Source organism: Cnephaeus nilssonii (assembly GCF_951640355.1).
Source record: "Cnephaeus nilssonii genome assembly, chromosome: 2".
Taxonomy (NCBI): Eukaryota; Metazoa; Chordata; class Mammalia; order Chiroptera; family Vespertilionidae; genus Cnephaeus; species Cnephaeus nilssonii.
The window spans coordinates 12,221,982-12,248,780 of record NC_137073.1 but is presented as its reverse complement, the minus strand read 5'-3'; the positions used below and the strand labels follow the sequence as shown (position 1 = coordinate 12,248,780).

The window sequence follows — 26,799 nt, the reverse complement described above, 5'->3', positions numbered from 1 at the left end:
GTCCTTTAGATCTGGAAGAATTTCTAGTGTCATTTCTCATCCTCTCCTCTGCTCTAGTCCCCTGCACATACTCCCTCCCACTCTGGAGCCCCTGTAGTGTGGATGTTAATTAATTAAACCTTTTAGACTCAGCCTCTTATTTTCAACTTAGCTCTCTTATTTTCCATTTGAATTTCTGTTCTTTCTGGAATAATTTTTTCAATTTAATCTTACTACCTTCCCTTCCACTAAATCTTTTATTGCAATAGTCATGTTTCTGTTATTTCCAAGAGCTCTTCTTTATTTTCTGCAGGTCCCTTCTCTATAGCCTCTTGCTATGGTTTCATGGATGCAATCTCCTCTCTTCTCTCTGAGAATTTTTTTTTTTTTTTAAGTTTTCTTCTGCTCCTCACTTTGTTTCTATTTCCTAAGTTTGTCTGTCTCTTACATTCACACTAGAGCTTTCCTCAAATGTTGGGCAAAGCATTAAAATGCTGCCCCAAAGCCCTGGTTTTCGGTGTTTGGAGGGCGGGGAGGAGAAGAGGCTGTCACTGAGTGGGCTTCCGTGAAAGGGGAGCAGGCAGGGGCCAGCTATTTTGATGGGAAACCTCCAAATTTCATTATCCAGATGACTTTTCTCTTGGACGGGTCAGTTTCCACAGAAAAGCCTCCGGCTGTTTAGTGTACAGAGACTGTCACTTGTCGCCTAACCCCCGCTCTCAGCACAGCACCCTGTCCCCATGTCTGAGGCTGGAATCCTTCTGGTGCATCTTCTCCCAGGAGAAGCCAGACTTGTGTCCCTGTGGGAAAGGGTTCCTCCTTGGCTGTGCACCGGGGGACAGGGGGCGCAAGGCACATACGGCTTTTCACACAGACTACGGACCAATTCTCCTGTGTCCAGCTCCACCCACTCCTGCGCTTTCAAAGGCACCGGGATCTCGAAGTTTTCGTTGATTTCAGGTTTTGAGGTGTCAGTTCCTGGCTACTGCCCTTCGCAAGCATTTAGCTCTCCCAGTCCGCTCAGTCAGTTACCATTTGTCCATCTGCCCTTGAGCACCAAAATGTTGTTGACGATCCTCTCTCTGTCATATCCTGTCCTCTTCTCTTTGCACTTGTGGGTTTATGCCTTTTATATCCCATATCATCCCTAGAGTGGAATTTGGGAAGAATCTACCATCTTTTACTGAAAGCTCTGACCCTCAGCTTTTTCCATGACTTTGGTTAATGAGAGGTAAACGGCACTGGATAAACATCAGGAATAGGGAAAAATAAAGGACAAAGGAAGGTTTGAAAGTTTTATAGGCCATTGTCCTTAGTTTAACTTTTTAAAAAGGTTTAAGTCCTACCTCTCCTGCTTACAAATTGCTCAACCTTATGTAAGTTACTCAGCATCTCTCACTTTAATTGTCTTACGTGTGAAATGGTGGCACTGCCAGGATAACGGGACCATGCAGCACAGTGCACTCAGTGTAGATGGACAAGGTGAACCGGTTCTTTGTCCACCGTGAATCTGAGATGTTAGAGGGACAGCCACATAGAGAAGTTTCCCAGAAGTAAGAAACTTTCCTTCAGCAAACATTTCCTGAGCACTTTTTAGATAGAAGATCCTAACCAGGCACAGAGGGATAGAGCTGAAAAATATGTGAAATCATCCCCCAGCAGGCAGACGTGAGGAGAGAGACGGGCTGGAGCTTAGAAGGGAGGAGTGAAAGCCGTTCATGAAGCCCAGAGAAGAGAGCCGAGACTGCCTTTACCTTTCTTTGTCTTAAAAGGTCCACATTCAGGGTGAATCTCTTGTAAGGGAAGAGACACCACCTTTGCCAGACCAGCACTCAGCATGTATTGGTACAGACGCTTAAACGTCCTTTCGCACAGCCCCTGCCAAAACAAAATTTAAAGCTACTGTTAGGTACAAGCAAGGTGTTGAAAACTATTGAAGAAGCATGTAGCCCAGGTGGTGTGGCTCAGTGGTTGAGCACTGACCTAAAAATCAGGAGCTTACAGTTTGATTCCAGGTCAGGGCACATGCCTGGGTTGCGGGCTCGGTCCCCAGTGGCGGGGTGTGCAGGAGGCAGCCAATCGATGATGTATCTCTCTTGATGTTTCTATCTCTCTATCCCTCTTCCTTCCTCTCTCTCTCTCTCTCAAATCAATAAAAACATATTTAAAAAATACAAATAAAAAAATAAAGAATCATGTAAATGAACACAATTTGGAGACCTGAATTAATTGGTCATCTTGAATGAGAACACACTGGCGGTATTAATGAGGAAAGACTGCTAAGCTACACTGTCAAGGGCACAAAATGGTCCAGAGCAATATACTAACAGTTCTACCTTTTGATTACAAGAGGGGGAAAGGGATTTTCTTAGAGATCCTGGAAGGATATACAGGGGTGAGAATGAGGCAGAGGGAGGTAGAGAATGGAGACTTTTCACTGTATACCTTTTCATACTATTTTGACTTTAATCAAATAAGTGTATTAATTATGAATGCATATACACACCTCCCACAGGCAGTGGAACAAGTAGATAAAAATATTAAAACCATTCTTTAAATTTTAGTCTATCTGTGTAGTTCCCCATTTGCTCCTTAGTCACATTTCTGCAAGGTGATAAACCTCAGTGACCGTACGTGCTCCTGAACTGCAGCGGTTACCTGCAATGAGCCTCTGTACTGGCCATGTCTTTTCACATAAAAGTAATTCACATGCCAACATTGAAAAGTGAAAGATTTCATATAAAAATCCACATTCTGGCTTCTCTTGAAAAACAAGATCTGGCAATAAATCCTAGGACTGTTCACAGCAGCAGCCAGCGGAAGCCGAGGACAGCTGCTCCCTCCAGACAGGCCCCGGTCTCCATGGTACCAGCGCCTTCACGTTCCCACTCGGCCCTTGCACAGTGAGGCTGAAGGTCGTTTCCATTTATCACCATTTTTGTGCTGCTTTTCTTTCATGACAGTTAAGAAGAAAATGAAATATTTCTTGAATCCATACTAGTATCAATCCATACTTCTCCACTTCTACGCCTAACCTGTCTGACACATTTACACACCCTCCCCGGCCGCTGCTGCCAATTGACTTTGCAACCCTGGAAGAGTGAGGCAAGTCACCACTGTTGTAGGGACTGGACAGCAGGAGGCACTCAGGACTAAGAGTTGTTAGGTGGGTCATACAGGTTTCTTCTTATACCCTGGGAGAAAGAGAGGGTGCAAATGTCTGTGGGCTGCTGCTGCCGCAAATGTGAGATCAGCTCCCAGACTAGCCAGCACTCTAGCTGTTGGGCGGCAGAACATATGGCCATCAAAGAAATACAGATGACACACATATGGCTCATTCAAACCCTCTTGCTTGGAAATGGCATCTATCATTAATCTAGCTGTGCCCCCAGCATCGTGGAAAGACCCTTTGGAAACTCATCCATCAAACCCCAGCCCTCGACATATGGTCCTGAGCCCTGGCCCATACTAAGCAGGGAGGATGATGTAGTCCTGCCTTCTGGGGGCTGCCATCCAGGACTTACAGTCTGCCTGGCAAAAAGAGAAAGAATAGGAGCCTCCTCCACCATCTTCCCCCTAAAGTTAGCATCTATATTCATGTCATCAACCTCATCTACAGGCTAAGTATTCACTAAATCCTGCCAAGGTCACTCTGACCTCTATTTCCAGCTGCCAAATGAATGTTCCAGAGGATCCTCAGACTCAATAAACCCTAAAATCAAATTTGTTGTCTATCTCATCCTCACCCAAACTTGATCTCTTTCTGTACTTGACTTTTTTCATACATTCCTTCACACCCATTTACTTAGCCTTTACTGTGGGCCAGGCACTCTCCTCATGGTGGGGGGTCAGCTGTGAAGGCACAGTCCCTGGTCTCATGAGCTGACCCTCAAGTTCCAGTCTACGTCTCTGAGCGGTGCTCATGCACACCAGACAGGACTCCTTCGTTCAGCTCTACATCCTGGCTCTGGTCACTCACCAAGTCCCGCTAGTGTCACCTCCAAAATGGCTCCCAAACATTTCCAGCCAATTGCCCACCGGGCCTGAGGCAAGAGCATTGATCTCGCTGCCCACTTCCCATCTCTCTTCAGTTCACCAGTTCATTTCCTCAACACTCCTCACATTTCTTGAACAGCACTTCAGGCTAAAGGCTAAAGTCCCAACTCTCCTGCCTGGTACTCAAGGCCTTTCAATGTGGCCCCAACTTTCCCTCTCAGCTGACCTCTAGAAGTCCCACAGCCTCCACAGCTCCACACTTGGCTCGAGCCATTCTCCCTCACCCGCCATGCCACTTCTCCCGTCTGCTTTGGGAGCACTCACTTTCAAAGCCCCGCTCTGGACTTGCTCTATAGCTCTCCCAGCTCTGCAGAAAGCTCCCTCGCCGTTCGCGGGCTCAGACATAGCTTTCTAGGTAGCACTCTAGCCTCAGTGAGTGCTCACCGCTGCCCCTCCAGTCAGAGTGCTCCATGACAGTGTGAGACTGTCGTCCTCATTCACTGTTGTCATCTCAGTGTGGAACATGGTTCTGACTCAAAGTTAACACTTAAGTTTTTGTTGAAGGACTAAATGAAACAGTGTCCTGTAACAGTTAAATCTTGCTGCTTAGATAGTCCATAGTGCTGACCTGAGACCAGCCCAGCCCAGCCCAGTCTCCTTTTCTCCCACCCCCCAAGTGACTCAGTGGGCAAAGCGTTTCAGTCTCCAGTGTCTGCATGGGCAGGACAAGAAATACAAAGAACAAAGTGGGCAGATATTCATTCATTAAGCATGCAGGGAATTTCTTCATTTCTATTAGGGTCTCTTAAGAGGCCTTAACCATCTATCTTTTATTTTTCTACTATGGATAGAGTTGCCGATAGAAAAATATTTCTCTCCTACCACAAACAGCAGTGCACGCGTAAGGCAAACCGCACTGCCTCTCAGCCTCGGTGTCTGAAAGGTGACAGGGTGGGGGGCCTGCGGGGAGCTGGCCAGGGCACAGCTAGCTCCAGCTACCTTTTGTCATGAGAGCCTGAAGGCTCAGGCCTGTCAGAGCTTTGGATATTTCAAGGGAAGCTGGAAACCTAGATTTCTTTTAGGTGAAATCTCAATTAAAAAAAAAAGCTAGGTCAAATTTATTTTTGACAATGTACAGGCCAAATGTGGCCCACACGCCGCAGTTTGTCAGCTCTGCGTGAGACCCCTGGGCGTGCAATGAATCCAGCAGGAGGGGCAGATCCCTCCTCTCTGAACTAGGAGAGCTCCACTGAGGCAGCACCAGGTGAGCAGGACTTCTGATTCCTGTTATTCAAAGATCCTGACTTTAAATTTCAAGTTTCAAGTCCTATTAACCTACAGGGCAATTTTGCTTTTCTCCCATTTCTAATTTGGCTTTTTCTTAACTGTTCAAATCCGACTGGAAGCAGCACCACCTCCATGCTTCCTGCCTCTCGTTCTCCCTTCATCACTGCCTCTATTCTAGGGCCCGAAGATGAAGCAGGTCAGTGACTGTGTTTCTCCCCATGTCATCTCACCTCCTTCTTGGTAAAGTCACTGCTATGGCACTATAAAACCACTGGGAACAAAATTACAAGCTTAATTATGAAAGTAAATCTACAGGCCCAGGTTTACCACTCCAGCTGAACTTTTACAGCAGGCCTCAGGGCAAAAACCCCAGGGGGAAATGGAAGTCAGTCAAGAGCAAGAAGGATGCAAGTTAGGGACTGAGAATTTTCTGTTTTATAAAACAAAGGAAAACCCCACTTATTTCATGGTTAGGGATTCAAGACCATAGCAGGGCTTTCTATTGCAACTCATTCGATCTACACTTAAAGATCTCCGTGCTGTGGTGTAGGGAAGCCCAGCCCAGCACCCGGGAGCTCCGGCAGCTCACCAGCTCCTCCCGCAGCTTTCCTAGTGTCTCGATCTGGTTGTTCCGCATGCTCAGCATCACCGAAAGCTTCTCCATGAGGATGTTATATTTGCTCCTCCTGTGAGAAACAAAACGGTTCAACTTTTCAAACCTACTACTAAAGACCGCGTAGTTTCAAAGCAAGGTTTCAAGGCTGGGCTCCGAGCGGTTTGGTCTCATGGCCAAGGGCGCCTAACTAGTGGCAGACTCTACACTAAAACTACTGAAATGATTCTTTAAAATGCATTCCATTTTGATAAAACCTTAAAGTTTAGATTGATATTTCCTTGTCAATCACTTGGTGGGGAAGGGCAGGTTATTCTATAAAGAGTGTGAAACTAGGCCGCCTCCCTCCAATCCAGTGCTCTCCTCACTAGATCACAACACCACACGGATTCTGAAGCCCAGGTTTCCACTCCTGACTTCACTGGAGTGACAGATCCCTCCTTCGGTTGCATGTTTACTGTGAAGCAGATGTCACAGAAAATGCTTCCAAGCTAAAGGCCACCAAAGGAAGCTACTATTCAAGAGAGTAGGGCTCCTCACGGTGTGCCTGAGGGAGCTGGGGGAGGGTGCAGAAAGGAGCCTTGTGGCCAGTGCAGCATGGGAAGGAGAGCTGGGCTGTATCTGCCTACAGGCTATGGGCAGGGAGGGCTTCTGTATGGGATCCGGAGACCACAGCCACTTCTCCATTTTTACTGCCCCTCAAGGAATGAAAGAATAAACGAAGACACAGAATTACTGCACAGGAACTAGTACCAAGCACCGTGTCATGGCCCTCATACAGAAGCGCAAACAGTGGTCCAGAGAGGCCAGGTGACTGCCTAAGTCAGGGGCAAAGATTTATTTATTTTTTAAAATATATTTTTATTGATTTCAGAGAGGAAGGGAGAGGGAGTGAGATAGAAATATCAATGATGAGAGAGAATCCTTGATCAGCTGCCTCCTGCATATCCCACCCTGGGGATTGAGCCAGCAGCCCACCAGGAATTGAACCGTGATCTCCTGGTTCATAGGTCAATGCTCAACAACTGAGCCACACCAGCCAGGGGCAAAGATTTCAATACGGATATGACTTAGTCCATTGTTCTCTCTTCTACCTACAGCTGTCACCCTATGTTCTTTGTGGATCACAGGCTACACGCCATTTATGAGTTCAGTGATAAAATATATAACCAGTGGATGTTATGATTAAATAATTAAAATGCGAATTATCAAAGTATAATTCTCTCTAATGTATTCCTTTTTCCTTTTTTTTATTAAGGTAGTATATGTGTACATATCTTACCATTGCCCCCCTGCCCCCACTCCCATACGTGCCCTCACCCCCCAGAGTTTTGTGTCCATTGGTTATGCTTATATGCATGCATACAAGCCCTTCGGTTGATCTCTTATCTCCCCCACCTCCCTGCTGTAATTTGACCTTCTGTTTGATGCTTTACTGTCTCTGTATCTATCTTTTTGTTCAACAGCTTATAATTTTCTTTATTATCCATAGATGAGTGAGATCATGTGGTATTTTTCTTTCATGGACTGGCTTATTTCACTTAGCATGATGTTCTCCAATTCCATCCAGGTTGCTGCAAATGGTAGGAATTCCTTCTTTTTTATGGCAGCATAGTATTCCACTGTGTAGATGTACCATAGTTTTCTGATCCAGTAATCTGCTGACGGGCACCTAGGCTGTTTCCAAATCTTTGCTATTGTAAATTGTGCTGCTATGAACATAGGGGTGCATATATCCTTTCTTATTGGTGTTTCCAGTTTCTTAGGACATATTCCTAGGAGTGGGATTACTGGGTCAAATGGGAGTTCCATTTTCAGTTTTTTGAGGAAACTCCACACTGTTCTCCACAGTGGCTACACCAGTCTACATTCCCACCAGCAGTGCACGAGTGTTCCTTTTTCTCCGCATCCTTGCCAACACTGGTTGTTTGTTGATTTGTTGATGATAGCCATTCTGACAGGTGTGAGATGGTACCGCATTGTTGTTTTGATTTGCATCTCTCGGATAATTAGTGACTTTGAGCATGTTTTCATGTGCCTTCCTTCTGTCTTCTTTTGAAAAGATTCTATTTAGGTCCATTGCCCATTTTTTTATTGGATAATTTATCTTCCTTTTATTAAGTTGTATAAGCTGCCTGTAGATGTTGGAGATTAAACCTTTATCAGTGATAACATTTGCAAATATGCTCTCCCATACAGTGGGCTTTCTTGTTGTTTTGTTGATAGTATCTTTTGCTGTAAAAAAGCTTTTTATTTTGATGTAGTCCCATTTGTTAATTTTCTCTATAGCTTCCATTGCCCTAGGGGCAGTATCAGTGAAGAAGTTCTTTCGGCATATGTCTGAGATTTTGCTGCCTGTGGATTCCTCTAGTATTTTTATGGTTTCCCGTCTTATGTTTAAGTCCTGTATCCATTTTGAGTTTATTTTTGTGTATGGTGTAAGTTGGTGATCTAGTTTCATTTTTTTGCATGTATCTGTCCAATTTTACCATTTATTGAAGAGACTGTCTTGACTCCATTGTATGTTCATGCATTCTTTATCAAATATTAATTGAGCATATTGGTTTGGGTTGATATCTGGATTCTCTATTGTATTCCATTGATCTATATGTCTGTTCTTATGCCAGTACCATGCTGTTTTGAGAACAGTGGCTTTGTAATACAGCTTGAAATCTGGTATTGAGATCCCTCCTACTTTATTCTTCTTTCTCAGGATTGCTGTGGCTATTTGGGGTCTTTTTTTATTCCAGATGAATTTTTGGAGAGTTTTTTTCTAAATCTGTGAAATATGCCGTTGGTATTTTAATGGGGAGTGCATTGAATCTATAGATTGCTTTGGGTAGTATGGACATTTTAATGATGTTGATTCTACCAATCCATGAACATGGTATGTTCTTCCATCTGTTTACATCTTCCTCTATCTCTTTTTTCAGTGTCCTGTAGTTTTCCGCATATAGGTCTTTTACCTCCTTAGTTAAGTTTATTCCTAGGTATCTTAATTTTTTTAGTGTGATGGTAAATGGGATTGCTTTTTTAGTCTCTCTTTCTATAAGTTCACTATTGGTGTATAGAAAGGCCATAGATTTCTTGGCGTTAATTTTGTATCCTGCTACATTGCCGAATTCATTTATTAAGTCTAGTAGTTTTTTGATGGAGTCTTTCGGGTTTTCTATGTACAGTATCATGTTATCTGCAAACAAGGATAGCTTTACTTCTTCTTTTCCAATTTGGATGCCTTTTATTTCTTCTTCTTGTCTGATCGCAATGGCTAATATTTCCAGTACTATGTCAAACAGGAGTGGTGAGAGTGGGCATCCCTGTCTTGTTCCTGTTCTCAGGGGAAATGGTTTCAGTTTTTGTCCATTGAGTATGATGTTTGCTGTGGGTTTATCATATATAGCTTTTATTATATTGAGGTATGATCCTTCTATTCCCTCCTTGTTGAGAGATTTTATCAAGAAAGAGTGTTGGATTTTGTCAAATGCTTTTTCTGCATCAATTGATATGACTATGTGATTTTTATCTCTCAGTTTGTTTATGTGATGTATCACGTTTATTGATTTACGGATATTGTACCATCCTTGCATCCCTGGGATAAATCCTACTTGGTCATGGTGTATGATCTTTCTGATGTACTGCTGGAGCCGATTTGCTAGAATTTTGTTGAGGATTTTGGCATCTATGTTCATGAGGGATATTGGCCTGTAATTCTCTTTCATAGTGTTGTCTTTATCTGGTTTTGGTATTAGGGTGATGCTGGCTTCATAGAAGGAGCTTGGAAGTGTTCCTTCCTCTTGAATTTTTTGGAATAGTCTGAGGAGGATAGGTTTTAGTTCTTCCTTGAATGTTTGGTAAAACTCTCCTGTGAAGCTGTCTGGCCCCGGGCTTTTGTTTGCTGGAAGCTTTTTGATGACTGCTTCAATTTCTTCCATAGTTACTGGCCTATTGAGCTGTTTAGATTCTTCCTGATTGAGTTTTGAAGGTTATATTTTTCTAGGAATATGTCCATTTCCTCCAGGTTGTCCAGTTTGTTGGAATAGAGTTGTTCATAGTATTTTGAAACAATCCTTTGTATTTCAGCGGGGTCTGTTGTTATTTCGCCTCTTTCATTTCTGATTTTGTTTATTTGGGTCCTCTCTTTGTTTCTTGTTGAGTCTGGCTAAAGGTTCATCAATCTTGTTTATCCTTTCAAAGAACCAGCTCTTGGTTTTGTTGATCTTTTGTATTGTTTCTTTGGTCTCTATGTCGTTTATCTCTGCTCTGATCTTTATTATTTCCTTCCTTCTGCTTACACTGGGCTTTTCTTGTTGCTCTCTTTCTAACTCTTTGAGTTGTAGGGTTAGGTAATTTATTACCATTGTTTCTTGTTTTTTGCAGTAGGCTTGTAGAGCTATGAACTTCCCTCTCAAGACTGCTTTCGCTGTGTCCCATAGATTTTGGATTGTTGTGTTTTCATTGTCATTTGCTGCCATGAAGTTTTTTATTTCTTCCTTGATGTCTCTGGTAACCCAGTCATTGTTTAATAGCATGCTGTTTAGTCTCCATGTGTTTGATTTCTTTGGATCGTTTTTATTGTAGTTGATTTCCAGTTTTATGCTACTGTGATCTGAGAAGATGCTTGATATGATCTCTATCTTCTTGAATTTGGAGAGACTGTGGCTATGTCCTAACATATGGTCTATCTTTGAAAATAACCCATGTGCACTTGAGAAGAATGTATATTCTGTGGCTTGGGGTGAAATGTTCTGAAGATGTCAATCAATTCCATCTGGTCTAGTGAGTCATTTAGGATCGATGTTTCTTTGCTGATTTTTTTTGTTTAGAGGATTTGTCCAGTGTTGATAGTGGTGTATTAAAGTCTCCTACTATGATTGTATTACTGTTAATCTCTCCCTTGATATCCTCCAGGAGTTTTTTTAATGTATTTGGGTGCTCCTGTATTGGGTGCGTATATGTTTACCAGAGTTATTTCTTCTTGTTGGATTGCTCCCTTTAGTATTATGAAGTGGCCTTCATTATCTCTTGTTATGTCCTTCACTTTGAGATCTAATTTGTCAGATATAAATATTGCTACCCCAGCTTTTTTTTCATTTCCATTCGCCTGGAAAACATTTTTCCATCCCTTCACCCTCAGTCTGTGTGCGTCTTTTTTTTCTGAGGTGGGTTTCTTGTAGACAGCAGATATATGGGTCTTATTTTCTTATCCAATCTGTTACCCTATGTCTTTTAATTGGGGCATTTAATCCATTTACATTTAAAGTTATTATCGATAGGTACTTATTTGTCACCATTTTTATTCTATACTCCTGTGTTTCTTCTTAGCTTTCTATTTCTTTATTTTTTACAGCAGACCCTTTAGCATTTCTTGCATTGCTGGTTTGGTGGTGATAAATTCCCTTAGCCCTTTTTTGTCTGTGAAGCTTCTGATTTCACCTTCAATTTTGATTGATAGCCTTGCTGGGTACAGTATTCTTGGATTGAGACCCTTCCTTTGCATGACTTTGTATATTTCATTCCATTCCCTTCTGGCCTGATGAGTTTGAGAAATCATTTGCTAGTCTGATGGGGGTTCCTTTGTATGTAACTTTCTGTCTCTCTCTGGCCGCTTTTAAGATTCTTACTTTGTCGTTGGTGTTTGCCAATTTAATTATAATGTGCCTTGGTGTTGGTCTTTTGGGGTTCATTTTGCTTGGGACTCTGTGAGCTTCTTGAATTTGTGTGGGTTTTTTTCTTCCCTATATCAGGAAAGTTTTCTGTCATTATTTCTTCATACAGGTTTTCTATTCCTTGCTAAGTTTCCTTTCCTTCTGGAACCCCTATTATGTGGATGTTGTTTTGTTTTGTGTTGTCCCAAAGTTCCCTTAGGCTCTCCTCCTGCTTTTTCATTTTCTTTTCTAGAAGCTGCTCTACTTGGGTATTTTTTTCCATCTTGTCTTCTAGCTCACTGATGCGGTCCTCTGCTTCTTCTAGTCTACTCTTGATGTTTTCTATTGAGTTCTTTACAGCAGCGATGTCATTTTTCATTTCTTCTTGGTTCTTCTTCATTTCCTCTTGGTTCTTACTCATATTGTCGAATTTGTCTTCCAATCTTTTCAGCTACCTTATGACCATTTCTCTGAATTCTTTCTCTGATAGGTTGCTGGCCTCTAATTCGTTTACTTCCTTTTCTGGTGATGCCTGCTTTTCTTTCTTATGCGGGCTGTTTCTTTGTCTCCCCATGGTCTCTCTTCTCCGGATGTCTGGTTATGTAGTTCTCTCTCTCCTGCCGCTGGATATCCGCATCTCTCAGAACCTGCTGCTGGCCGCCAGCCTCCTCGGTCTCCTCGGGAAAGGGCTCATGGTCATGAGCAGTTCTGCAGGCTGGGAAGTCCAAGATGAAGGCGCTGGCAGATTTTGTGTCTGGTAAGGGCTCTCTTCCTGGCTCATAGACAGTTGTCTTCTTGAATCCTTACCGAACATCCATTGATTGGCTGAGCACAGCAATCCCGCTCCTGGCTCTGGTCTGGATTTTGTGCCCAGTCTCTGAGGCCTCCCAACGTGGTGCCTCTCTTGTTTGCAGCAGAACTGACTGCTTCCGGTCTCTTTTTTTCTTTTTTAATCCTTACCCGATGATATTTTCCCATTGATTTTTAGAGAGAGTGGATGAGAGAGGGAAAGACAGAGAGAAATATCGATGTGAGAGAAACACATTGATTGGTTGCCTCCTCCATGTGCCCCGACCAGAGCCCTGGCTGGGGGTCACTGTCTGACGGTCTATCCACTGAACCAAACCGGCTAGGGCTCTAATGTATTATTTCTCAGACATGGATTCGAAGACAAACTCAGAGTGACATTTCCACTCCTGGAAATCCGGAGTCAAAAGTTAGTCTACACATGCATATCGAGCACTTCCTTTGGGCCCATCCCTGTGCTATGTAGTGGGTACTGCAAACTTTAAAGCTTATACTTAACCTGGAGTGTTTATCCTACCTCTCTTTGGCGGGAGCACCTGGCCCCTAGGTAGAGGGCAAGACCTCTGTCATTTGGGGATAAGAAAATCATAGTCAGTCCCTGTGGCCCAGGAAAGGGTCTGCTCACTGCCCTCCAACTCTCCCTTGACACTGCCCTCCTCCAGCATGGAGGACTGGTGGCCAGGCACGGGGCTCGCACTGACTCTCCCAAGGGCACTCATTCCAGGCCCTGCACCATCTTAACCCTTCCCCACCCTGGTCTCTGCCCCTCCCACAAAGGATGGAATGGGGTGGTGAAGTGCAGGCTGAGACCGCTCTGCAGGGTGGCGGAACATTTCTTTCCCCCATTTCTATACCCCAACAGGGAGGATTAAAGAGTCAGAGACCCACACCCAGACTCTCTGGCTCTCAGAATGGACTATTTTATCAGCTCGATGTATTGCCTGACTATGACACACAGCTAAATGGCAACATAGTGATCACTGAGGAGAACCTCACCATCTCATCTACAGGTTAAGATGGCTGCATGTTGCAAAAACATGACAATTTTAAATTGATACAATTCAACCTCAACTCTGTCACCGTAACATCAAATTTGACTTATTTATTTACTTTTAATTTTACATTCCCCCAAAACTTCAAAATATTAAGTCCCTATTCCTAAGCTGTGGGGTTATAGGCATTTTTAGCCTTCTTTTCTGTATAATTTCCAGGTTTTCTAAATAAGCGTGACTTATTTTTCATAATCAGAAACACACAGTAAATATCTTTTTAAAAAGCTAAAGCAGTGTTCTGATGTGGCCTCTGACTTTTAAAGACATAATATACCTGGCTGCAATATAGATGTATAGAGTGTTTTGGTCTCACAACACTTACCTGTCCACATGAAACCGGTTCAGGAGGAGAAGGATTGAGTGCTGCTGGGCTCCGCTGGGTAATCGGATCACATGTGACTGCATTGTAATGAGCCCATTTTTGTTCAGAATTTTCCTATGATAATGGAGCTTCCCAGCATCAACCCTGGAGGAGAAGATGAGTGTCATTTTGTTGGTTGCTTTCACCCACCAATGTAGAGAGCCTCTCACCGGGACATAAGTGCCAGAGATACACACCTCCTATCCAGCTAGTCTGAGAGAACAGCCATCATGAGACAATGGTCTTGGAAGAACCTCAGCCTAGGAGCAGAACCAGACCTCCAGGAGAGGTAGATGGGGAGATGGAGGCAGAGGCCAGGGCAAATAGAGAGGGAAGGGATGGCTGGGGTGGGAGACAATAAGGACATGATCAAATAGGAGGAGAGAACCAAACATGGACCTCTAATCCTGTAATGGCCAATAACTAGGGTGAGCACACATCCTGGTTTGCCAGATGGTCCTAACTTATGCCCATTTCCTTAGCGCCCCTTCTGGTCAGCTCCACCTCCCATTCTCAATGTCTGGTTTGGACAATAGTTATATGGTCACCCCAGGGCCTCTTCAAAAAGAAAGCATTGTGTTCCCAATCACCATAGACTGGGGACTGCCGAGAGGACAAGGCTAAGAGGAAAAGGGAAGACAAGTCAGCAGGCTCCCGTTTAGACACAGGGCATAATGACCAGTGAGCCCTACTGTTTAAAGCAGAGAAGCAATTCATCCCCTTCCTTCAGTGATTTTCAGCCTTTTTCATCTCATGGCACACACAAATGACTAAAATTCTGCAGCACACTATTTTTTGCCACTAACAAAAAACAAAAAAAACAGAAAAGGTATAATTTTGATTCATCCCCACAGGATGACTATTGTGTTGGCTGTTGTCCTTGTTTTAATTTGACAATCTAAGGGAAAAGAGGTTAGTGCCCCTAACTCAATAGTCAGGTATTGCATGTTTTAAAACTTCTTGCAGCACACCAGTTGAAAATCGCTGCCTTACTTGAACGCAGCGCTGTGGAGGTCTCGCTGGAGCTCCCCCTGCCACCGGGACCGGCCCAATCGCTCCAAAATGCAGTAGGAGAAGTCGGGGAGCTTCAGGTCAGGGTCACCCTCCAAGCCTATCAAGGCCCTGTAACGCATGTCCTGGGAGGCAACGATGATCAGTTTCTTCCCCCACCTGCAAATCAGAAAGATTTAACTTTTAATTTTTTTTTAATTTTTTTTAAACACAGGTAGAAATAACTTTTTGATTTTAAGAAAATAGAAACATGAAAAAGCAGAGGCTTGGAGAATGATCATTTTCTGTGAGGTTCAGAATCCCCCATTTAAGCCAGTTTCAGTCTTAGTACTACTGCATTGTGTTCAGGGTGAGCAGAGCCAATGCCATCATTCCTGGTTTAAACCCTCCCAGGCCTGGCCAGGAACTCAGACCAAAACCCCAACTCCCCACCAGGGACGGGACTGGACTGCCCTACACCCCTTCCATGGCTCTGCCCCTGAGCACAATGACCCTGTTGGTCCTGAAACAAGCTGTTTCCTCTTCCCGGCTGCTCTTCCCCAAGGTCTTTAAGCGACTGTTCCTTCTCATCATTCAGGTCACTGCTCAGATGTCAACTCCTCAGGCCTTCCCCCAAATGGTAACCAGAGTCCTTTCCCCACCTCTGACCATTATTTCCACATTCTTCATGGCACCAAGCACTCGGAAATGGCGATATATAATGTTTGAGAGAGACCTGTCTGTCTCCCCCTCTTCAATTAAGAAGCTCTATGAGAGGGGCACATGGTCGACTTATCCACCAGGACATACCCAGAGCTTAGAATGAATGTGGGTCACAGTAGGAGCTCTGTGAATATTTGTTACGTGAATGAACTAGCCTACTGAACTAGACAGATAAAGCAAACTTCAGTCAAAACCACTGGAATGTGTAATCGCTGGGCCTGTATGTTGTCTGTTAAAGATCAGACCCTGGACAAATCATTAGTTTCTCCCACTGACTTGGTAAGTGAAAAATGCCTGAAAAAGTGGCCAACAACACTTCCTAGCAAGGCACTGGATACCCTGGCTGAGAATACTGACTTCTCTGCTGACGCCTCACAGGCCCACCACTGTGCCTTGTCTGTTAACTTAAATGCATATCTTGGGCAGATTGGCCCATTCCACTCATGCACTCTTGGGGTCCAAGCTCTGTGGCAGAGATCACACGAGGTGTGCAGGCAAAGAACCCCCCACTTACTCACTCCTGAGCATCGAGATACACCCGATCGGAGGAGCTCCCTTTCCTGGATGAGTCACCAAGGGTCCACAGGTGAGGGCCCATGGCCTTGAGCTAGCGTCTCCTCGGCACAGCCTGTGATCCCGACCACAATGTCTGCCTTCAGTCACGTCACTCAGTCTGACTGTTCTCCTTCCTCCCACCAACTCTGATGCCTTCGCTTCTCCCTCCACCCAGACAACAAGAAAAAAGAAGAGGTTGTCTTCATTTTAACTGCAGCTTCCTTCACTTTGTGATCTATAATTAATCTTCCACAAAAGTGTAGAAATCTGCATAGTCCATCCTCAAAAGGATGTGGCTGTCAACACATGTGAGAGTCTACATGTCACAAACTTAGGATCTGTGCTCTCTCCTCTCAAAGCAGGCTCATTAAGTTAAATCGGAAGAAGTTAGTTAGGAAAAAGAAGTTTGAAAACTAAGGAACTAATTTTCTGCTTTAAAAATTACTCAGGCCCTGACCTGGTGGCTTAGTTGGTTGGAGCATTGCCCTGTACACTAAAAAGGTTGTGGGTTCGATCCCTTGTCAGGACACATACGGGAGGCAACTGATAGATGTCTCTTTTTCACATCAATGTTTCTCTCTCTCCCTCCCTCTCTCTAAAATCAATAAACATATCTTCAGGTGAGGGTTAAAAACAATTTCTTTAAAAAATTAATCAGATTAGTTACTACCCTGTATTATCAAAGTCCACTGATTTCAATTAGCTGATGCAATGACTCCTGCTAAGTTCAAATACCGATTAAGCACCATGCAAAGTACCAGAGATATCAAGATAAATAAAGTCTTTCAGTAGCTACCTTCAAGGAGCTCAGTCTACTGAAAGAAAGACAGGAAAATGACTCAGTGACTAATGTGATAACTGCTCTGGCGAAGCAGCTCTGGCAGTCAAGGCTTTTAAATGACATACATGAGGGCCCCAATTCAAGCCTATGTGTGTGACTAGAGCGTGTGCAGAGTCATTAGGGAAAACTCTCACAGGAGGTGATTCCTGAGTTAGCAGTAAGCTGGGTGGGCAAATGTTAAGAAAGCAGACGTTGCAAGGTTTCACAGGATGGAGGAGCTTGCCTATTCAGGGAGGCAAATGATGTGGCATATTCGGAGGCTAAAGTGTGGTGTGAGCTAGAACGCAGAAGGAAAGAAAACTCAAGGCCAGCTGAGTCCACATCCTGAATGGCCTTTCAATGCCATGCTGGGAATTTAGATTCCATGACACAGGTTACAACCTCAAACCCAACAGGCTATCCATCAGTCAACATGCGTTTTCAGGAGCCAACTTCGTGCCAGGTATATTCTAGATCCTAGAGATACAGCTATGAACGAGTTGGACACACTTCCTGCCCTCAAGAGTTTATAATCTGGTGAGGAAAGAGTGAAATAAAAAAATCGTTAAGCCCTAGCTGGTTTGGCTCAGTGGCAAGAGCATCAATTTCCTGTAGACTGAAGGGTCCTGGGTTTGATTCCAGTCAAGGGCAGACACCTCAGTTGCAGGCTTGATCCCCAGCCCTGGTCGGAGTGTGTGCAGAAGGCAACCAATCAATGTGTCTCTCTCACATCAGTGTTTCTCTCTCATTGCCCAACTTGGCAATGACCATAGTGCCTCTTCAAATAGAAGCTCTGAAAGAGGGGGCACAGGAGAAAAAGGAGCTAACTGGAAGAGGAGGTGGCAATGTGAAGATCTGACAGTGTAGACCAGGCCCTTTAAAGCCTGGTCTAACAGTATCCCAGGCTTGTTCATAGGGATCTGAGGATAAGATTTTGGTGAAGCCATAAAGGAAAAAATGGATCACAGTGGACAGAGGAGGGGAGAAGAGGTGAAGGGGGAAAGAGTGAAGTGAGTATAGCTACTTCTTCCAAAAACTATGGCTGCAGCCTCGGGCAGAGGGAAAGCTACATTTGTAGGGAATGTGAGGTAAAGAGAAAGTCCTGTTGTAAGAAAGGCAAGTCACATTCATGTGCTGAGCACAGAGCACCAGCAGACAAGCAGTACTGAAAATAAAGGGGAAAAAGGAGCTAACTGGCAGAGATAGAAAAGAGCATGAGCCAGGGAGGAGGGGAGGAAAGAGCTGGGCCAGGGAGGAGGGGAGGAAAGGGGGAAGAAATGAATCCATTACACGGCCAGTTTTTCATCTCCCCTGAGATGAGGGATGGGGAAAGAAATGTGGGAAAGTCTACAAGTTGAGGAAGAAGGTGGAAGTTAGGAGACTTCACTCAGGTAGCTTCTCCATGTTCAGTGAAGTAGAAAGGAAGGTGGGGATGGGGGCAACTTGGATTAGTCTCGGAAACCGGGGCCCTGAATGAAGACTCACAAAAGGATCAATGGGCAGCACAGAGCCCAGCTTGGACAGAGAATGATAGGCACCAATCTGCCCAGCGAATGGGGTTCGGTTGTTGAGCCTCAACCTATGAACCAGGAGGTTGCAGTTCGATTCCCAGTCAGAGCACATGCCCAGGTTGTGGGCTCGGTCCCCAGTGTGGGACGTGCAGGAGGCAGCCGATCAATGATTCTCTCTCATCATTGATCTTTCTCTCTCGCTCTCCCTTTCTGAAATCAATAAAAATATATTACAAAAAGAAAAAGAGCCCTGGCCGGTTTGGCTCAGTGAGTAGAGCATCAGCCTGGGGACTGAAGGGTCCCGGATTTGATTCTGACCAGGGGCACATGCCTGGGTTATGGGCTCAATCCCTAGTATGGGGTGTGCAGGAGGCAGCCAATCGGTGATTCTCTCTCATCATTGATGTTTCTCTCTCTCTCTTTCCCTCGCCCTTCCTCTCTGAAATCAATAAAGAAATATATTTTTAAAAAAAGAAAGAAAGAAAAAGAAAAAAGAAAGACACTAATCCAAAGGACAGCTGCCTGCTCCGCTCACCTGTGCTAGGACTATGGACACAAATGGAAAGGATGGCAGGTCCCCCTGAGCAAAGTTAGCCCCAACAGGAGCAGAGTGAAGAAGGTAGAGGACTGGCTTAGTGTGGGGATGATGCCCTCTGAGCAACACTGAGGCCGCAGACCAATCCTGGCACACTGACTACCCCTCAGACTTCAAAGCAGGAAGAGTCCTGTGAGTTTCTGACGGTGCAAGTTCGTTACCTGTCAAAGGCTTCCACCATTGTACAAAGGGGCTGCAAAGACTTAGTTCTGATGTCATTGGTAATGTTTTTCCTCTCCTTAAAGTACCGGCATGAGCCCTGGATGCCATCCTTATTCTCTAAGATCATATGAATGGGGTAGACATCCTCCAAAGGGTCCGGGTCCCTCTTGGACTCCAAAATTCCAGTTTCCAAATCGATTTCTTCATACCTAAGGAGGAAAGCACAAATATCAAGACACAGCTCAGCTTCAGAAATACATGCTTGGCGTGTTCTGAGAACCGCCTGAAGAGATGAGAGAGGGGGAGTGAGACCACTCTGTTTTTCTGAAATGCAGATCATCTTGACAAGCAGTATTCTCTGCCCCAGAAAGCAGAGACCTTTCTAGGAGTCCCAAAGCCACTCCCGAAGCTGAATGCTAGAACGAGAATCACCATCCGGGCCCGAGCAATGGCCTTTTGGTTTCCCTACAAACCTGGTGCCTAGTCTCCAAACCACCACGCCTGGACTTAATGATTCCAAGGTTTTCCTCCCATAAGATGTCATCTTTCCATCTCTTTTTAATGATCTCTCTAGAACCTTCATCTGTTTTTATGGGTTCAATTATCACCTGTATGTTAACAATTTTCACTATTAAATACTTAATACTCTATTTCCTCCCAAACATCAGTCCCATCTTCAATTGTCTACTACATACCTCAAATTCAATGAAATCAAAACCGAAGTTATGACTGCCTCTTCTTTCCTCCCACAAGTCCCTCCTTGTCCTCCCTAGTACCACATTCTCCCAGTTGCCTCTCATAATCAACAGAGAGACATCTTTGACTTGTGGATTTTTCTTTTATCCAGTCAGCCAAGTTTGTCAAGTTCTCTTTAGAAATCTTGCTCACATCCTACACTAGTTGAAGCTAAATCCCCTTTGCACTTTTCTTAAATATATATTTTTATTGATTTTAGAGAGGAAGAGAAAGGGAGAGATAGAAACATCAATGAGGAGAGAGACTCATTGATCAGCAACCTCATGCACTCCCCCTACTGGGAATTGAGACTGCAACTGGGGCATATGCCCTGGAATTGAACCATGACCTCCTGGTTCACAGGTCGATGCTCAACCACTGAGCCAAACTGGCTGGGCCCATATACACTTTTCAACCCTTTCTTCCTTGCTCTCTCTGTGACCTCTGCACTATTTACCCCTCCATTCTCAAATCACATCTTCCCCAGCTTCCAGGACACCACTCTGGGCTGCTGCTCTCTCTCTCTCCAGCCACATCTTCCCAGTCCTCTTTTGAAGGTTCCTAGTTGTCCATCCAGCCTTTAAAGGTAGGTGCACCTTAGAATATACATTCTTCTCAAATGCACATGGACCATTCACAAAGACAGACCACATGTTAGGACACAAACCAAGTTTCTACAAGTTGAAAAAGATTGAAATCATATCAAGCATCTTCTCAGATCACAGTGCAATGAAATGAGGAATCAACTACATTAAAAACACTCAAAAACAATAAAACAAATGGAGACCAAATAGCATGTTACTGAACAATGAATGGGTTATCCAAGAGATCAAGAAAGAAATAAAAAACTTCCTAGAAATAAATGAAAACGAACACACAACAATCCAAAATCTCTGGGATACAGCAAAAGCAGTCCTGAGAGGGAAGTTCATAGGCCTATAGGTCTACCACAAAAAACAAGAAAAATCAATAATACTAGTAAATTATTTAACCCTACAACTTAAAGAACTAGAAAGAGAACAATAAGAAAGCCCAGAGTAAGTAGAAGGAGGGAAATAATAAAGATTAGAGCAGAAATAAATGACATAGAGTCTAAAAAACAACACAGAACACACAAAATATCAATGAAACCAAGAGCTGGTTCTTTGAAAGGATAAACAAAATCGACGAACCATTAGCCAGACACATCAAAAAACAGAGAGAGAGAGAGAGAGGACCCAAATACATAAAATCATAAAAGCAGTGAAGTAATGACTGTTACCACAGAAATACAAAGAATTGTACGGAAATACTATGAAGAACTATATGCCAACAAGCTGGACAATGTAGATGAAATGGACAAATTCCTAGAAAAATACCATCTCCCCAAACTGAATCAGGAAGAATCAGAAAACCTGAATAAGCCAACAACAACTGATGAAATAGAAGCAGTAATAATAAAAAAAAACTCTCAGCAAACAAAATCCCAGGTCTGGACGGCTTCACGGGGGAGTTTTACCAAACGTTCAAACAAGAACTAATACCTATACTCTTCAAACTATTCCAAAAAATCCAAGAGGAAGAAACACTTCCAAACTCTTTTTATGAGGCCAGCATTACCCTAATTCCAAAACCAGATAAAAGACACTACAAAGAAAGAGACTTAAAGGCCAATATCCCTGATGAACATTAGATGCTAAAAATCCTCAACAGAATATTAGCAAATCGGATCCAAATGGGATTTACTAGTAAAAGATCATACACCATGACCAAGTGGGATTTATTCCAGGGATGCAAGGCTGGTACAATATTCGCAAATCAATAAACATGATACACCACATAAACAAATTTAAAAAAAAATCACATGATTGTATAAATAGACTCAGAAAAAGCATTCAACAAAATCCAACACCCATTTTTGATAAAATCTCTCAGCAAACTGGGAATAGAGGGAGCATATTTGAACATGATAAAGGCCATATATGACAAATCTACAGCCAACATCATACTCAATGGGCAAAAACTAAAACTATTTCCCCTAAGAACAGGAAAAAGACAGGGATGTCCACTTTCATCACTCTTATTCAACATAGTACTGGGAGTTCAAGACCAGTGATCAGACAAGAAGAAGAAATAAAAGGCATCCAAAATGGAAAGGAGAAAGTAAAACTCTCATTATTCACAGATGACATGATAGTACACATAGAAAACCCTAAAGATTCCACCAAAAAACTACTAGATTTAAAAAATGAATTTGGCGATGTAGCAGGATACAAAATGAACACCCCAAAATCAATGGCTTTTTTATACACCAATAATGAATTCTCAGAAAGAGAAACTAAATAAGCAATTCCATTTACCATTCCAAAAAAAAATTTTTTTTAAATACTTAGGAATAAACTTAACCAAGGAGGCAAAAGACTTGTATTGGGAAAACTATAGGATGTTGTAGAAAGAGGTAGAAGATATAAACAAGTGGAAGATTATACCATGTTCATGGATTGGTAGAATGAACATCATTAAAATGTCTATACTACCCAAGGCAATCTACAGAATCAATGCAATCCCTATTAAAATATCAACAGCATATTTCACAGATCTAGAACAAATACTCCAAACATTTATAAGGAACCAAAAAAGACCTCTAATAGCCACAGCAATCTTGAGAAAGAAGAACAAAGTTGGAGGAATCACAATACCAGATATCAAGCTATACTACAAAGCCACCGTAATCAAAACAACCTGGTACTGGCACAAGAACAGGCATATAGGTCAATGGAACAGAATAGAGACCCCAGAAATTGACTCCAGCCATTATGCTCAATTAATATTTGACAAAGGAGGCAAAAGCATAAAATGGAGTCAAGACAGTCTCTTCAATAAATGGTGTTGGGAAAATTGGGAGAGATATAAGCAAAAAATGAAATTGGACCTCTAACTTACACCATACACAAGAATAAACTCAAAATGGATAAAAGACTTAAATGTAAGCCCTGAAACCATAACAATCCTAGAAGAAACCATAGGCAGCAAATTCTCAGACATCTCTCGTAGCAACATGTTTACAGATATATCTCCTAGGGCAGTGGTCGGCAAACCACAGCTCGCGAGCCACATGCGGTTCTTTGGCCCCTTGAGTGTGGCTCTTCCACAAAATACCACGTACCCTAATTAAGTTAATAACAATGTACCTACCTATATAGTTTAAGTTTAAAATATTTGGCTCTCAAAAGAAATTTCAATCGTTGTACTGTTGATATTTGGCTCTGTTGACTAATGAGTTTGCCAACCACTGTCCTAGGGCAAAGAAAACTAAGGAGAAAATAAACAAATGGGACTATATCAAAATAAAGAGCTTCTGCCCAGCAAAAGAAACCATCAACAAAATGAAAAGGGAGTCCACTATATGGGAACATATTTGGCAAGGATGCATCTAATAAAGGGTTAATATCCTAAATATATAAGGAACTCATACAACTTAACAGAAGGAAGACAAACAATCCAATTAAAAAATGGGCAAAGGACCTAAATAGACACTTCTCCAAAGAGGACATATAGATGGCCAAAAGACATATGAAAAAATGCTCAAAGTCATGGATCATCAGAGAGATGCAAATTAAAACGACAATGAGGTATCACCTCACACCTGTCAGAATGGCTACCATCAACAAATCAACAAATGACAAGTGCTGGTGAGGATATGGAGAAAAGGGAATCATAGTACACTGCTGGTGGGAATGCAGACTGGTGTAGCCATTATGGAAAACAGTATGGAGTTTCCTCAAAAATTAAATAGGGAACTATCATTTGACCCAATGATCCCACTTCTAAGAATCTATCCTAAGAAACCCAAAATACCAATCAGAAAGAATGTATGCACCCCTATGTTCACACTAGCACAATTTACAATAGCTAAGATCTGGAAAAAGCTCAAGTGCCCATCAGTAGAGGAGTGGATAAAAAAGCTGTGGTACATTTATACCATGGAATACTATGCAGCAGTAAAAAAGAGGGATCTCTTACCCTTTGAGACAGCATGGTGAGACCTGGAGAGTATCATGCTAAGTGAAATAAGTCAGTCAGAGAAAGACAAGTATCACATGATCTTACTCATATGTGGAGTCTAAGTAACAAAATAAACTGATGAACGGTGTGGATCCAGAAACATGGAAGCATGGAACAGAGTGCGGAATCTCTGAGGGAAGGGGTGGGGGAGGGTGGGTGGGTAGGAGATTATCAAACAAAGACCTTGTATGCATATATGCATGTCCCATGGACACAGACAATGGGCAGTGAGAGCCTGGGGTGGGGAGTGGGGGTGGGCTGGAGGGGGTTAATGGGGGGATAAAGAGGAATATATGTAATACTTTCAACAATAATTTAAAAAGTAATAAATAAACTTGCTATTTACTACTCGATTAGATCCCAGACACCATAAAGTTACACATTAACTTGTAGATTTCTCTCGTAGACAAGATAACCTCAAAAGTTATGGTTTTATTACCCTGTCTGCCAGAAAAATAAATACACACACACATAAATAAATAAATAAATAAATAAATAAATAAATAAATGTAGGTGTACCCGAGGGCCATGTTTTAAGGCTTCTAATCCCACTACGCTCTCTCTTATGGATGATCCTAGCCAACAGCTTTAATTACTAGCCATATGGGATGACTCCACATGCCTAGCTTAGTCCCTCCCCCTCTGACCTGCTTTCACTCCTTTGAAGCCAGGTGTTTACTAAACAGAATCTCCACTTGCATAACCGAAAGGAATCTCAAACACAATGTGTCTCAGAGTATATTCAACACCTTTCCCACCTCCCCCCAAACTCAACCACTGTGCTGCTCTTCTGTTCCCTACCTCAGTGAAGGGCGCATCAGTATTCACCCAGGTGCCCACAAATCAGGAACAGGAGGTTCATCATCCTTGATTCCCACTTTTCCTTTTACCCCACATCCAGTAAGTCATCAAATGTTCTTGATTCTTCTGCCTCATCTCTTCATTCTCAACCCCACTATGGTAAACTAAACCATAACTGGTTGTTCATGATTGGATTACTAAAAACCTCTCAACTTCCCTCGTTGCGCCTAATCTAACCCTCCCTTCAGAGGCTTCCAACTGTCCTTTGGTAAAGGATCAACTCTTTAAGGGCTGAAAACACCTTTGATTACTACTCCAGTCCAATTTGGTTAATAAGGACAGAGTATTTTTTTGTACCCAAGCTTCTTGTAATCAAATTCTGAGTTATGCCCTCAGTAGTTGATGGCCTTGAACAAGTCACTTCACCTCTTTGATACTTCCAATTTCTCTTCAGGAAAATAAGGATAATAATACCTACCTCTTAAGGTTGTTGTAAAAACTAACTTGCTATATGTCAGGATCTTAGAACAGTCCCAGCTCACAATAAGCATACATTTAAGTGTCAACTCTATTCTTCATTCCCTCCCTCCAGTTCTACACTTCCACCAAACAACTCATTTCTCTTCCTCCAGGCTTCCACATCTGCTGTTCTCTGTTCAGAATACTCTGCCAACTGGCCAACTAAACCCAAGTCTTGTTTTGGACAGTACTGCCTCTTGCAACCTCTCCTCTTCCTCACAACATGGTTTAAGAGCAAAGACTCTGAAGACAGATGGCCTGCGTTCAAATCAACACACAGTCACTTACAATCTCCCTAACTGGACAGCTTATTTACTTATTTTCTCTTCCTTAACTCTTCTGCAAAATGGGGAAGGTAACAGCACCCACCTCATAGAGTCACTGTGAGGATGAAGTTGGGTTCAATTTCCTGAAGCTCCCACAACATGGTCTTAGAATAGTGCCAGGCCAATAATAAGCACTCAATAAATTCTAGCTATTATTATTATTATTGCTAAGCTTGTTATACAGATCTCATTTCTCCTGTCTCCAGTGTTTTAAAAAAATTATTGACTTTAGAAAGAAAGGAAGGAAGGGAGAGAGAGAGGTTTGTTGTTCCACTTATTTATGCATCGGTTGATTCTTGTATGTGCCCTGGCAGGGGCATACGGGGACGACGCTTTATCCCACTGAGCTACCCGCCAGGACCTGACTCTGGTCTTGGCCTGAACTGCTTTCCCACTCCAATCCTACCCTCCACTCTAGAAGAAATACTCTCTGAAGCTTGAATAATATCCCCCAGTCTTGCTCACCTTCACCCCAAACTTACACACGGATATAATGGGACATCAGCAGACGACTCCCACATCCATCAGACCATGCCCCCCAACTCCATCAGACGCAGGGGCCCCGCCAGGCTTGAGGGACCCCAAATCAGCTTCACACAGAGCTCCCACCCCCATTTGACCCCCGGTTCTCCGACGGCTCCACTCCTTTCTCCACCTTCCTTCCATCAGAACCTGTTCCCCTCTGGCTCCATCGGACCCCGGCTCTGGGCCTGCCCGCCCGCCCGACCGCCCGAGCCCGCCAGGCCGAGCCGCTGACCGGTCCTGCAGCTGGAGGTCGGGTCGCTCCCGAGGCTCCACATAAAAGCTGATGCCCGGGTGCGTGGCGAGGGCCCTCCATAGAAACTCCTGCGTGTAGGGCTCCAAAGGCAGCGGGAAGGGCGGCACGCGCGTCTCCAGGCGGCTCCACAGCGCGGGCAGACACAGGCCATCAAGCCCCTCCAGGGCCACCTCGTCCAACAACGACTCCAGCGCGTCCATTGCTACTTCAGTTAGTAGCGCCCGGGGCGCCTGCGCACTGCGCCGCCGAGGACCCCGGTCCAGCGCGCCTGCGCACGACGGTGGGCCACTCCGGAGGCGGGTCGGACCCCGCGATCGGAGGAGGAGTTTCAGAGCGCCTACGTAACGTCATCCCTTTGGAGGGCGGGCTCAGCCAGCGAAGCTCCGCCGCCATTGGTCCGCAAACCCGCAGTAACCAGGGGAACTGCAAACAGTGCAGAGGCCGCTTCCGGTTTGAGCACCCGGAACCACCGCCTCTAGGGATGGACGGTGAGTGTTCGT

At 43.7% G+C, this 26,799-nt stretch overlaps 2 protein-coding genes across 11 annotated transcripts in view; one reads left to right on the top strand and one right to left on the bottom strand.

The window, feature by feature from the left end:
- GTF3C1 (general transcription factor IIIC subunit 1) overlaps window positions 1-26,540 on the bottom strand; it is a 92,591-nt gene extending 66,051 nt beyond the window's left edge. The window contains exons 1-6 of the mRNA XM_079791635.1: window positions 26,279-26,540; window positions 19,096-19,305; window positions 14,734-14,910; window positions 13,702-13,845; window positions 5,852-5,948; window positions 1,734-1,857 (exon numbers count right to left, since the gene is read on the bottom strand). Of these exons, the coding sequence (XP_079647761.1) occupies window positions 1,734-1,857; window positions 5,852-5,948; window positions 13,702-13,845; window positions 14,734-14,910; window positions 19,096-19,305; window positions 26,279-26,499 (973 nt within the window). The 5' untranslated portion in view covers window positions 26,500-26,540. The remainder of the gene's footprint in view (window positions 1-1,733; window positions 1,858-5,851; window positions 5,949-13,701; window positions 13,846-14,733; window positions 14,911-19,095; window positions 19,306-26,278) is intronic.
- Window positions 26,541-26,743: 203 nt separating this feature from the next.
- KATNIP (katanin interacting protein) overlaps window positions 26,744-26,799 on the top strand; it is a 202,281-nt gene continuing 202,225 nt past the window's right edge. For 8 of the 10 annotated variants that reach the window (XR_013814939.1, XM_079796325.1, XM_079796323.1 and 5 more), the window contains exon 1: window positions 26,753-26,787. Coding sequence is in view for 8 of the 10 variants with exons in the window: in XM_079796325.1 (XP_079652451.1) it covers window positions 26,781-26,787 (7 nt within the window). In the remaining 2 variants the exon portion in view is untranslated. Of the gene's footprint in view, window positions 26,788-26,799 lie in introns of all 10 variants that reach the window. The other 2 variants (XM_079796321.1, XM_079796318.1) reach the window with 2 other exon arrangements.